General features: G+C 36.7%; 1 protein-coding gene across 1 annotated transcript; it reads left to right on the top strand.

The window, feature by feature from the left end:
- Positions 1-5,960: 5,960 nt before the first annotated feature.
- Positions 5,961-12,740, top strand: LOC311285551 (collagenase 3; the record flags this gene model as incomplete). The annotated part of the gene is made up of 10 exons (XM_084401232.1): positions 5,961-6,071; positions 7,998-8,233; positions 8,306-8,454; positions 9,268-9,393; positions 9,656-9,822; positions 10,857-10,969; positions 11,073-11,206; positions 11,291-11,450; positions 11,568-11,671; positions 12,630-12,740. 10 exons carry the CDS (start codon positions 5,961-5,963, stop codon positions 12,728-12,730), a joined length of 1,401 nt encoding a protein of 466 aa, XP_084257358.1. The 3' UTR covers positions 12,731-12,740.
- Positions 12,741-13,219: the final 479 nt, after the last annotated feature.

Raw genomic sequence — 13,219 nt, 5'->3', positions numbered from 1 at the left:
TCCTGGCCTGGAAAATAAGCATGTTTGAACCTCTGGAGTCTCTGGGAAACAGGGGAATTCTGCACGACGTCAGAGATTTCAGGTGAAAGCTCCTCTTCAGTTGATTACATGCAAAGACTGAGAAAAATGAGAAACCCCTTTAGGATTGTTCTTCAGGCATCCTGAGTTAAACAGGACCCAAAATATAGGCCTACCCATAGGTGCATGCACTGAAAACTGACATGACACTTACAGCAGTATGACATGTTATCAGGCCTAATTTTAAACCACACTTTTATTTTTGAATCACAATTCCTATTTATTATGCACGCACTATTTAAGTGACCTGAAAAAAAAAGAGTCAAAAAGTGGTGAAAAATGTATAGTGACAAGTAAAAAAATACATTTCCCCCCTCGTATATTCAGATAGTATTATTTGTCATTTAGTTATCCGCATCAGAAGAGGGTAGTCTAGGTAAATCTGTATTTGAGTGGGTTTTAATACGGATTTACACATACACGCACACACTTTATATCTGTATATGTCTCAGCTCCTACTTGTTTTTATTTTAGGAATGAAGAATGATCCCTGATGGGAAAAAAAAACATGTTGTAAATAAAAAAATTCCATGACTACATCCTGAACCAATATAGAGCTTTATGTGTCATTAACACTATTGACAAAACTGATTACATAATAGCAGATGTAGAGGTGGTGGCCAAAGGAAGTGATGGCCACCTGATTTATAGACAGGCGGTTACCAGTAAGTCTGCTGAGATTAGACAATCAGTGAAGTTTGAAAGGGGCTGTTTTTGATTTATTATCTAGAATCCCTGAGTCAGTGGAAGCACTGCTCACATGTCTTATTTTGGAGCTGAGAGTACATGATTATGAACCAAAGTATTTAACAAACAAGCATGCAATGGCAACGTGTGGAAATTTGTGGCGAATGGGAGTTACATTGTTCTACATATACAGTAGATGCCATCTATAGGCTTGGCTATGACTCTGTCCTAGGGCACTACCAGGTTTTATTACACGTGTTAACTAGATAATTTGCTGATATGTCATGTGAGTCATCTGAATAATCAATTTCCTATTCCAAAATCAGATATACAGGCCAAAGGCAACAATGTCAAGCCTCACCTGTATAAGGGACGGTTCACACAGAATGTAAGTGGGAAAAAAACAATATGGCAAGCCAAAAGAGTCCGAATTATGCTGTAGAATAATCGCGTTTACATCCAAAACGCCATATCTGATGGCATTTAAGACGGTTTTAGCGCCGAATTTTGGCCCTTATGTCTTGTGTCAAGCAAAATGCCGTATAAAGCAGTGCTTTTCTCAAACACTAAAATGCCATCAAAAACATGATTCATCTACAGCGTAACTCTGACCCTTTTGACCTGCTAAAGCAAAACAATGGAAAAGTAGGGCAGCGAAATGGAAAAACGCAATGTATGTGAAACGAGCCCTACACTGCAAAAGCACAACGCATTCGAAAATACACTTATAATGAAAGTCTATAAGGCAAATTTTGTAATAATAACTGTGAGACAAGTCAAAATTATTTTATTTCTGTTTTAACAATATCATTTATTTAAACCAAAATGTTCCTTTAAAGTGGAACAGATGCGGTATGAATGTAGCCTATTACATAATATTAGTCAAGCATGTTGGAGTGTCTGGAGTCTGCGACAGACTTTCAGGTCCATAGTCCATTTAGAAACCATTGGAGTAATTCAGGAAGTACAGGAAGTTGATGAGGACTGAGATAGACCTAATCCACCTGCTGCAGGAGCTTTTCTATTCCATAATCTAATTTGTTAAAAGAATTCACATAAGGTCCCAAGAATAGGTTTTTTTCTTCTTTTTTTTCTAACAAGACTTAAGATAATAGGTGGATTATTCATGTATAGTGGGATGAAAGAGATGTAGATGGCCAAGCCATAATGCCAGAATTAAGGCTATAATGGCTGAATTCAAACAAAAGAATAACGATAAATGAAGATTAAGTCTCATACCGGCAGAGGTGGGACAGGTTAATCGATTGACTACAATAAGCATGAATGGAGCAGTTCTCCTCGCCAGACATTAGTCAAAGACTGTAAATGGGTGTTTACATGGCAATAAAATATTTGATAAGCATCTCATCATCTTTTTCTAAAAAAAAACCTCCCCTGACATACTCTCAAGTCTTCACAGCATGAATCATTTTAGAGATGTCATCCTCAGATTTTAAATGAAGCATGGCCACACTTGTGGCTACTTATAGTTGTGGTTATAAGTTGTTAGCTACATTTATATAATATTTTTTATACATTTAATAAATATATTCCTAATATTTTTTGGTTTTGTTTTATGTTTGAGTTATATATATCAAAATTAATAACAGTCTGATTAATTCTGAGTCTTGAACTGTAAACTCTCAAGGGTTGGCTGTGAAGAGACTGACTTATGAGCAGCATGTATGCCCCACATGCCAAAATTGTGTCTGTCTGGTAAGGGGTTAAAGTGGTGAAAATCAAGTTTTTAATGTTGTTTATATGTCTGTGTGGTGTTTTAGATATGCTTTAAGACACACCATGTGTAAATCCATAAGTCAACACCATTGCTGAGTATTTTTTCCTTAAAACTGCAGTGAAAAAAATACATGGTTTGAGATTGCCAGTTTTTCTCATGTCACAAACTACCTTGTAACCACACGTGCCAACATGCAGCCAGGCTTTAGCATATCATTAACTGTGCTGTGAAGCTGAGGAGTCTCAAGAGAAGCCAGGTTATCCCGGTCCTGTATATTTTTCTGTTGATTTGAAAAATCGGGTACATTTAGCAATATAGTGGGTGAATTATGTTTATGATGTATATATTACGATGTTATTATGAACTATATGCCTTTTTCCACTGACGTTCTGAATTGTTCAAAGCGTTTCTAATAGGGGTGCATCAAGATATTGTGTCAAAATGTATCGAAATACAAAAATGCAACAATATGTATCGTGGATAGTGACAATCTGTATTGTGTATAGTTCACCCATAACATCATAAACATCAAATCTCGGACCTGTTTGTGGTTGCTGTTGGCGTTTCATCCATCCCTCTAATGCTTCTTTCTGCAGAGTTTTGATTCTCCATGCCAAATATCCACTTCCATCTTCTGCACTGTAATAATGCTCCTATGACCAGAACAATACACAGACCTAGTAGTTATACATTACACATCTAAGGAAATAAATGCCATATCAATTATAATGTAGATAATCTTTACTCTGCAATATACAGAGTATATCCTCCTCATTTAAATCAAAAAGATTGAGAGGCAACAGCTACTACATAACCAAGCTTGCTCCTGCAGGGTCAGCCATGGGAATAGAGAGATGTTTCCCTTCGCATATTCTTCCTTTAAACGCAGAGAAGGGCTTGTTCTAAACACACACAAATCAATTTACAAATTACTGTATGAACAACCTACGAGCGTATTCGTTTATGACCTTCTCGCCTCCAGGGCTGCTCTTTAGGATATCTTCGATCATCTGGAGGGGGGAATGATGTAATATTGAGCAGACATGACAAGTGTATATAGTTCCAAATATCTTTATTATTTAAGTCAGTCTATATAGATGTAATTCAGAGGCAAGATTGGAGATCCTTACTTGGGAAACTTGACGTTGTGACGTGCCTTCAGTATCTGCTAATTATGAGCTTGAGCTTAAAGAATCTTCAATATATCAATGGTCTGATTGATCTGTTCATACTACTTTGATAGCATGCTATACAGCTATTGAGAAAGAGTCCATTTGACAAATTAGCATATGCAAACTGGTGAATATTGCTGATAATAAACAAAACTTGATAAGCATATCAAACAGTTTACCATCAAGACTTGCTGTGTCTGGGATGAACATTTCTAGGACTCAACGTCTGGTCGTGTCAGCAGATATTCGAATGCTTCCTCATCAACCTCTGTCTTTGATTCATCAAAGACTTTAACATACAATTTGAAGATCAAATTTCTTGGCAACTGAAGGAAGACAAACCATTGGCAAATTGGCAAAGGCCAGCAATGACAAAGGAACTAAAACAACACGATCTCATGAAAGTGCGTATCTATAGCACGAATGATATTTCTCATATCATTTATACGCCAAAACGAGTTTTTGCGTTCAAATGATATGCACTGTAAACCCCTCGGGTAGGATTAGGGATGAGGAGGGCGTGCATATATACAGTAAACTCATTTTGGCGTATAAATGATACGAGAAATATCATTCGTGCTATAGATACGCACTTTCATGAGATCGGGCTCAACTAAAACAGTTATTTTTATACCCCATAAGATACAGTCATTCACTTATATTACAATTAAAAATAACTTTCAGAGGGAAAAGTATTAACAATGTTAAAGTTTGTTATCACATTCCAAAATTGTCAGAAATGTAAAACGTGTTCTTCGAATCTTTGAAATTCCCTCTAACAACGTTGTTGGTTTGCATCCTGGAGGATCCAAAAAAAAAACAACATTTGGTAACACTTTAGAACATTGTTCTGTCATTAATGAATAACTACACAGGAACAAATGAGTAACGCATTATTAACACTCTAGTAACTACTATTAACTAACAAGAAACTATAGATAATGAATTAGTTAGTAATAGTGCACAGATGAAATTGGTAGTTCACTATTAGCTAATCAGTAACTACTACTTTTTTCATTCCTCCCCGAGGACTACTAAGAACTACTGTATACAGGTTCATAATTAATGTGCATAATGCATAATGTCCCCAGGAACTAGGGACTTTGGGGTGGTACTCAGTGTGTTTCCACCGCAGGAACCAGGGTCTAAATGAAGTTCCGGGTAAAAAATTCTCCCTCAGTTCAGGAACTTTCGGGGGTGGGACTTGGGCGCTGAACATGCTGATTGGTTGAGTTCATGCCGCATTTTATTTCGTCCACCATTTTTAAAAATCTTTTGCTTTGCGTGCAGTAAAAATTGTTTGCTATTCGAATCAACAATGGATTTAAAAAAATACGACAGATGGAACGACGACGTGGTTCAGGCTTTATTAAGCTTAAATTCAGAAGATAAAATCCAGCGGGAACTGTAAAGTAACGCGCAGTCCTACGTCACCGGACTAATTTGCCTAATCCTCACGGTACTTTAGACCTCGATGGAAACGCACACAGCCACAGGTCTGGGGGAAAAAAATCTCCTGGGACAAATTGTTCCCGGTAATTTCGGTGGAAACACAGCTTATGTAATTGAACATACGTTCCACTATTACACTAAAATACAGGTTCCAAAATTTTTTTTTTTTTTTCAGCAATGCAATAGAATATTTTGGTGACCAGTGAACTTTCTTACATCTGAGTAATCTAAAAAATCTTTTTCCTCTATAAAGAACCTTTTGTGGCATGGAAAGGTTCTCTGGATGCTAAAGTTTCTTCATGGAACTAATGCCAATAAAGCCTTAAAACCTTTATTTGTAAGAGTGTAAAGTATTTAGTACAAATTCTCCAAAATAATACTAAGGAAGTGCAATTAATTACAAAGCTTACACTTCTGCCCTATTTACAGACATAATAGCTGCGTTTATGGCACTGATTTATGGTATCATAAACTTGTATGTCCTCATATCTTCATCATTTATTTAATAAAGCAGATTACCTAACTTTAGTGAAAAGCAAAACACCTGTAATGTTCCTGCACAGTGTGTTGAGAGATTCCTCACTGTGTGCTTGTAGCAACTATACCCGAAAACTCCCCCTCTACCCCACAACACCGCAGGGCCAAATCTTTATGTGCACATTTTGGCTTAAACTTTTGCATAGTTTCTGTACCATATAATCAGTGTTAGATAACACAGTGTGCTGCTTGTTTTGACTTGAGCGTGTATTTAATGAAGGTAGTCTGTTTAATGTTTGGATGTCAGGACAGTCATATATAAAGCCCTTTCTGAGAGTGTTGAGTGAACAGCAGACATGGGGAATCTCTGGCTGGGTCTCTTCACTCTGCTGCAACCTGCTGCCCTGTACGCCTCCCCGCTGCGTCCTGAAGGACTGTCCAGTGATGGCCACCTGGAGTTTGCAGAGGTAATTAAGGAAAATACCTATATATACACCTATATATAAAATATTAAAATGCAACTCTGAATGGTGCTTGTCTGTACAAAACTGCACCAGCACAGTGCTTTGTTGTGAGTGGTTGCAGGGTGTTGCTATTTGGATACTAGGGTGTTCCAGGTGTTTGCAGGTCTTTCCTTCAAGTTAGGTATAGATAAAAGCATCTAAATGGCTTGTCACTTGTCGTTTGAGTTTAATGTAAGACCAAATATTCACTATAGGGTTCAGACCTGGACTCTGACCGGGCCAAAACATGAGCCTGATGGACTTGTTCCCTTTCGTGGTCACTACGAGTTAATTTTTTTTTTTTTTTTTTTTTTTGTGCATCAGCTAAAAAGGCTCCCCACACAATGACATTCTTCCTCCATGCTTCACTGTGCTAGAGATGCATTTATTATGATTTCTCAGCAGATTTTCGAAGACACCGCTCTGGAGCATCAGCATTTGCATGTTTCATTGTGATTCATTACTCCACACACAACTTCTCATATTCTACCAAAAACTTAATTCTGTCTTTGATGTTAGACAGCAATGGCTTTTTAAGTAGTGCATTTGCTTACATTTTGCTTATTCCCTGACCAATAATTTGTGGTTAAGACAATTAAAAGCTTAGTGTTTAGCCATTTTCGGCTTGGTCCTCTGCCACTCCCCCCAGGAGTACATGTAGTAGCCTATACTAAACTATAAGTAAAAATACCTAAACATCTTTAAAACAACATAAAAAATAATTAAGTAAAATGGCAAAACATACTATGCAACTAGAGTAAATGTTATTTCTCTAAATGTTTGGAAAGCTGCTAATTCGTTCATTCGGATATGATAACAGAAAAAAATGCTAAATGTTAATGAATGCTGAATGCTTAATTTTTCAGCTTAAGCTTTACTGCATATTTCCATCAGTTTCATCCATACAGTATTGATCTTCTGCTTTGTAATGCAGGAAGATGTATATGATGTCACATGATGTTTCAGAACAATTTATTTGTGACTTCATGCTTTACCACAGTATCCTTACAACCTAAGGGAAGTCATATTGTGCAATCATGGCAACTTCCACTATTTGAGTCTATCAACAACAGCTGTGTCGCTGTGTGAAAATTCGGATGTGGTGATTTGCGTAAACACATTGAGCTGTTCGATGATGGTGATTTTTTATAGGTGTAAAATTGCGGAAAGAAAGAGCATGATTCAAAACACACTGATAGAGTAGTACAGTGCACATGAATGGGCAGACTACCAAAGTTTCTGTGGTTGTCTTAAAATTATTTTCAAGTCTATACATTTAGTTTGGCTGAAGGGTATGTTTTCTCAGCATAAAATAAAAGCGGTATCTATATGTGCCGATGTCCTTTCCTGCACTGTGGTGGAACTCTTGAAACAATTACAGTAAACAGCCTATTTGGCAACAGACACTTTGTGAGTGATATTACATAATTCAAACCAAGCCAAACCAAAGCCAAAACCCCACATGCAAACTATAATATACAATAACACTGTATTTTATAGTAAATGTATAACAGTACCTGTCAAAAGCTTTTGAAAGAAGTCTCTTATGCTCAAGGCTGCATTTATTTAATCAAAAATAAGGTAAAAATTGTAATATTGTGAAATATCATCACAAATTAAAATAACAGTATATTTTAAAATGTAATTTATTCCTGTTACGGCAAAGCTGAATTTTCAGCATCATTACTCAAGTCTTCAGTGATCCTTCAGAAATCATTCTAATATGCTGATTTGCTGCTCAAGTAACACAAAATCCAAGAAATCATGAAATGAATCAGTGCATGGAAACGAATGAGAGTGATTTGTTTACTTGAATGATTTGAAGATGGCTTGTTTGTTGTCTTGGAGTTTAAATGTTTCTGTTTATTTAAATGGGTTTGGATGAAACAGGTTTATCTGGGAAAATTCTACAACTATAAACCTGTAACTGGGCGACGGAGGCGTGCAGCGGGGCCTGACCCGTTCCAGGCCAAACTGAGGGAGATGCAACACTTCTTTGGCTTGGAAGAGAGTGGAGATGTGGATCCACTGACCGTAGCAGCCATGAGAAGAGCTCGCTGTGGTCTATCTGATGCTGAGCAGTTCAGAAAGACGATGCGATGGACAAACAGAACCCTGACATACAGGTGAGGTTCAGTCTACTCTCACAGCAGAACCCACAGTGTGATGGCTCATATTTTCATATTGTCTGTGCTCAGAATCTCCAGATACAGCTCAAAGATTACAGCTGCCCAGGTCAGGACAGCATTCAGACAGGCATGGAAACTTTGGGCTCAAGCAGTGCCCTTGAAATTCCGACAAAAGAAAAGGAGCGATGCTGACATCGTCATTTCCTTCAATAACAAAGGTGGGGGAGAAAAGCTGAACTTCAAAATTATGGAGCTGAGTAATAGTCATATGTATGTGTGTGTGTGGTTCTGATAAACCCTTTGTTTTGAGGGCAGAATATCTTAAATCCTTGTCCCTGTTGGGGCTTTTTCTTTGCTCCCATGAGGAAAACAGCCTATAAATCATACTAAGCGAAGTTTTTTGAAAATGTAAAATTGCAGAACTTTTTCTGTGATGGGTAGGGTTAGGGTATAGAGTATACAGTTTGTAGTACAGTATAAAAATCATTATGTCTGTGGAAAAAGTCCCCATAAAACATGGAAACCCAATGCACGTGTGTGTGTGTGTGTGTGTTTTCAGCGAGTGTAAGCCTAAATTAAAAATAAAGTAGTTGTCTGGCTACAAAATGTATTTGAAAACTGAAGCCACGTGTAAAATTGTGTGTAGATAACAAAAATAATCTTTATTAGATAACAAAATATTAGATATACAAATTATGTATGAGTTTTTTTGTTTTGTTATATTTACGTGTATTTAATATGAATGTATTAATACATTGTGTATAAATGTCTGTAGTAGATGCATATCTTTAAAATATAAAATACATTTACATATAATTATAAATAATATTTTATCTATCTATCTATCTATCTATATATATAATATTAAGAGGTGAAATTGTAAAGAATATTAATAGAAACTAGTGCTGTCAAATCGATTAATCACATCTAAAATAACAGTATAATATGCTATGTGTGTGTGTATATATATATATATATATATATATTTAAAAATGGGAACTCGGAACATTAACGTGTGGCACTTATGGTAGATCATGAAGATGGGTCACCATTTGATGGTGAGGGAGGGATCCTGGCGCATGCCTTCTTCCCTGGGCCTGGCATTGGGGGTGATGTGCACTTCGATGATGAGGAGGCCTGGACAACAAATGCCACTGGTAATAAAGGAAGAAGACAGTTGCAACGTCTTTTGTTCACTGATAGAAGTAAAGGTGGAATGCCCTTTCACATGACTCATGTCAGTGTTACTTGTGTGTTTGAAGCCCTGACACAATCATGTTAATGTATTTGCTTAGTAAATTGCAGATTTGAGCTATACACTAAGAGTCCACAATTGACAGGTTTCTGCTTTGTTAATGTATACTCAAAATGTTTTCTGTGCTTACATGATGGGTGATGAAACCTGTGGATTTCCTTAAGGCCATAACCTCCTCGCTGTGGCGGTGCATGAGTTTGGACACGCTCTCGGCCTTCCACATTCATCAGATCCTGGAGCCATCATGTTCCCAGCCTATAGTTTTGGCTTGCACTCTGTTTTGCAGCTGTCTTTCCAGGATGTCAAAGATATACAGGAAATGTATGGTATGGTATGTCTGGGAATATTCTGTCACACTTGAGATATTGAAAAGAAATGCAAGAACATGCATCTATATTTTCAGTGTTGGGAAACTGTTAAGTTAAGCTGTAGTATGTATGTGTAGACAGTAGTTAAATTAGAGACTACTGTTCTGAAAATGTACACTATATAAGCCTAAAAAATTATTCAATTTGCTTGTATAATTTATAATTAAAAATAAATAAAAATAAATGTCTTGTCCAAAAACAATGACTGTAATGAAAAGTGAATGAAAAGTACAGAAAATGTATGCTAAAGTCAAATCAAAACTAATTTATGAAATCGAGTCATGAACAAATCGATTCTCTAGAATGAATCAAATTTCCAAACATTTGATGGGATTTTGATTCATCACTTGTTCATTGATTCTTCATGCAGGTGTTATGCCAGTAGGTTCTTTATTCTCAAAAGAAAATAAAAACTTTAAATTGTGTATTATTAAAAATCATTTATCTACAAATAAAACGACTACAAAATAACAGCCTATAATACATAACCTAATTTTAAATTGTGGTTAATATGCACGCTCAGAGCACCCGCCAGTGACCGAAATATGAATCAGTGCATGCCATGGAAGTACACTATAACGATTCGTCCACTTAAAATATTCATTCACAAACGAAAATAAAAATAGTACTGTTCGGCTCGTATGTTGCAGTGATGTAATGTTAGCTTGTTACAAGGAAAGCCACATAACTTTTAAAATAGCCGACATGATAAAGTAGTTAGGTTAGTAGAGCTGCTACTTTTAGTTAGTTGGCACAGATTAGTGGAATGAAAAAATGCAAGGCCTAGAGATGCGCTTTTTATATGTTGAACTTCTTTTAAATTTAGCGCCGCGTTTTTAAAACCCTGTCATGCGCGAGAGATGCTGCTGCTAAGACGCCAGCGCAACGGTCAAGCAAATCAATCTAGCGCGTTTACATTCAAATACAAAGTAGCGCAGTGGAATGGAAAAAACGCTGACCTTTAAATGTTTACCTTTTCGTTTTTGCCAAAGGTAAGAGGGAATTAAGTTTGGACAGACTTCCTCCGAAAACACCAGATAAATGTGATCCTACGCTGTCATTCGACGCTGTGACAGGCATGCAACAGGAGCTAGTTTTCTTTAAAAACAGGTAACGTTAACTTTAGTCTGGCTCCATATGTGTACATTTTTTTTAGCACTCATTAATCGTTGCACTACTACTGTGTCTAACTTGACTAATACGCCTGTTGCAGGTTTATTTGGCGGGTACATCCCAGCTTTGAGAAAATAGGAATCACACTAATCACAAGTTTGTGGCCTGAACTTCCAGCTCACATAGATGCTGCCTATGAGAACACAAACCACAACAGCATGCTAGTTTTCAAAGGTGAGGCGGTCATAGCTCAACATCATCATAAGGAACTGTTTCACCTAAAACTACTAGTTGCATTCCATGTTGTGTCTCACACAGGCTCTCAATACTGGGAGGTTAGCTCTCTCAAAGTAAAGCATGGCTATCCAAGAAACATCTCAGAATTTACATTCCCATCCACTGTTAAGAGCATTGATGCAGCCTTGTATTTCCGAGAAACACGTCTCACTGATTTCTTCATTGGAGGAGAATGCTGGAGGTACAAGAAATTGAACAAATGAATTCTCTCTAACAACTATTGATAATTAACAATGGCTTTTGCCAAGCACTTAAATCTCTATTTGAAGGATGTGTTTGTGTTTTCTGCTTTGTGAAGGTTTAATGAAGCTGCAGGACAGATGATGGAAGGCTTTCCCAAGCCTATAGCTCATGAGTGGCCAGGAATTGGCTCGCCTGTGGATGCTGCAGTGGCCCATAATGGTTGGTATCACCTGTGGAACCAATCCCACACAAACTCACCTTGACAAATTTAATTAGCAATTTAAAAACCTTAGTGACCGTTTCTACACATTTTTGGCCGTTCATTTAGACGACAACCTCATTTGGGGACCTGAAAAGGCAAACTGAGAATGAGGTTCAATATCGTGACCGTCTCCGTGTAAACTAAGGAAAATAGCAATTTGTGAAAAAGGTGACTTCGTGCACACGCGTATTACATGGATATTTTGTGGATTCGTGTGAACGGGGATCGTTTTGACAACGGTGTCAACTGTACGGAAAAAAACAAAGGAAAAACATTCCCATTTTTAGTACATTGTTGTTGTGAAAATGGACCCTGAGTTTCTGCAAAAAAAAAAGAAAAAAAAAAGAATGGTTTATATTTCACAATTCAGACGCAATCCTGAGTTTATATCTATATAAACTCGATATAAAAAATATCGACAGTGACCAAAATCAGCAAATAATTTGTTAATTAGTCGGGCTAGATATTGTCTTTTTTCCCTTACTAAAATGTATCTTGTTATAAGAATTTTGTCATATTTTAACTGCAAAATTATAAAAATAAAAATTGTTTTGCAATATACAGTAGATAGATTTTTCAAATGCATGTTTGATACTGAAGCGTAAGAAAAATAAAGAAATGTGATGCTAATGAGAAAGAATTGTATATATTTTTTATTTTTTATTATTTAATTATTCCCAAAAAATACACCATGAGAGTAAAACTTTCAAAAAAATATATATATATTATGTGACCCAAATCTGTAAATAATATAAGTCATGATATATAGTGCCTTTTTTCCGGAGAAAAACAATGAGAATTAAAAAAAAAGTGAGGCAAAATCAATTTAGCATCTCTATATGTTAACCAGCAATTTTAAGGCAAACTGAGGCAATATTTTCTGACCTTTCAATCATTTTATTTTATTTTGTTTAGGACGTGTGTATTTCTTCGTAGGACCTCAACAACTGGAATTCGACCCCGAAATCAGACAAGTAACTAAGAGAATGGCTGCAAACACATGGCTTCAGTGCTGAGAAATAACAGGCAGTTGATCAGCAGAACCACACCATCTCTGGTGATCAGAACCAAATTTGTTGCGTCAACCTTGTCCGGCTTGATGGTTTCCTGTTGCAAGATTCTCTTGCATTCAAGTTTTTCATTAAAGGAATAGTTTAGCACTGAATAGTGTTCAGAGATTTTAAAGCTCTAAAAAGCACATCCATCCATCATGAAAGTAATCCATTCGACTCCAGTGGGTCAATAAATGCCTTCTGAAGCGAAGCGCTGGGTTTTTGTAAAAAAAAAAAAAAGCTTTAGTTATAAGCTATAATCACTGGCTTCCGGCAACAGCCGTTCGCGCGTTCACGAGAGAGTCGATTTCCAGCGGAATGGTGACCTCTGACCTGATATAATCTCCTCTTTTCTTATATCGAAATCCTCTGACATTTTTCTTTAAAACTAATTGTTTAATACTTCTATTTCGTGACCCGCGTTTTGTTTTACTCTATCCTCTGCACTTCCGC

Source organism: Rutilus rutilus, assembly GCF_951802725.1.
Source record: "Rutilus rutilus genome assembly, chromosome: 25".
In the NCBI taxonomy this organism is placed as follows: domain Eukaryota; kingdom Metazoa; phylum Chordata; class Actinopteri; order Cypriniformes; family Leuciscidae; genus Rutilus; species Rutilus rutilus.
Note: the sequence above shows the minus strand (reverse complement) of the source record. Positions and strands in the feature narration are given on the sequence as shown.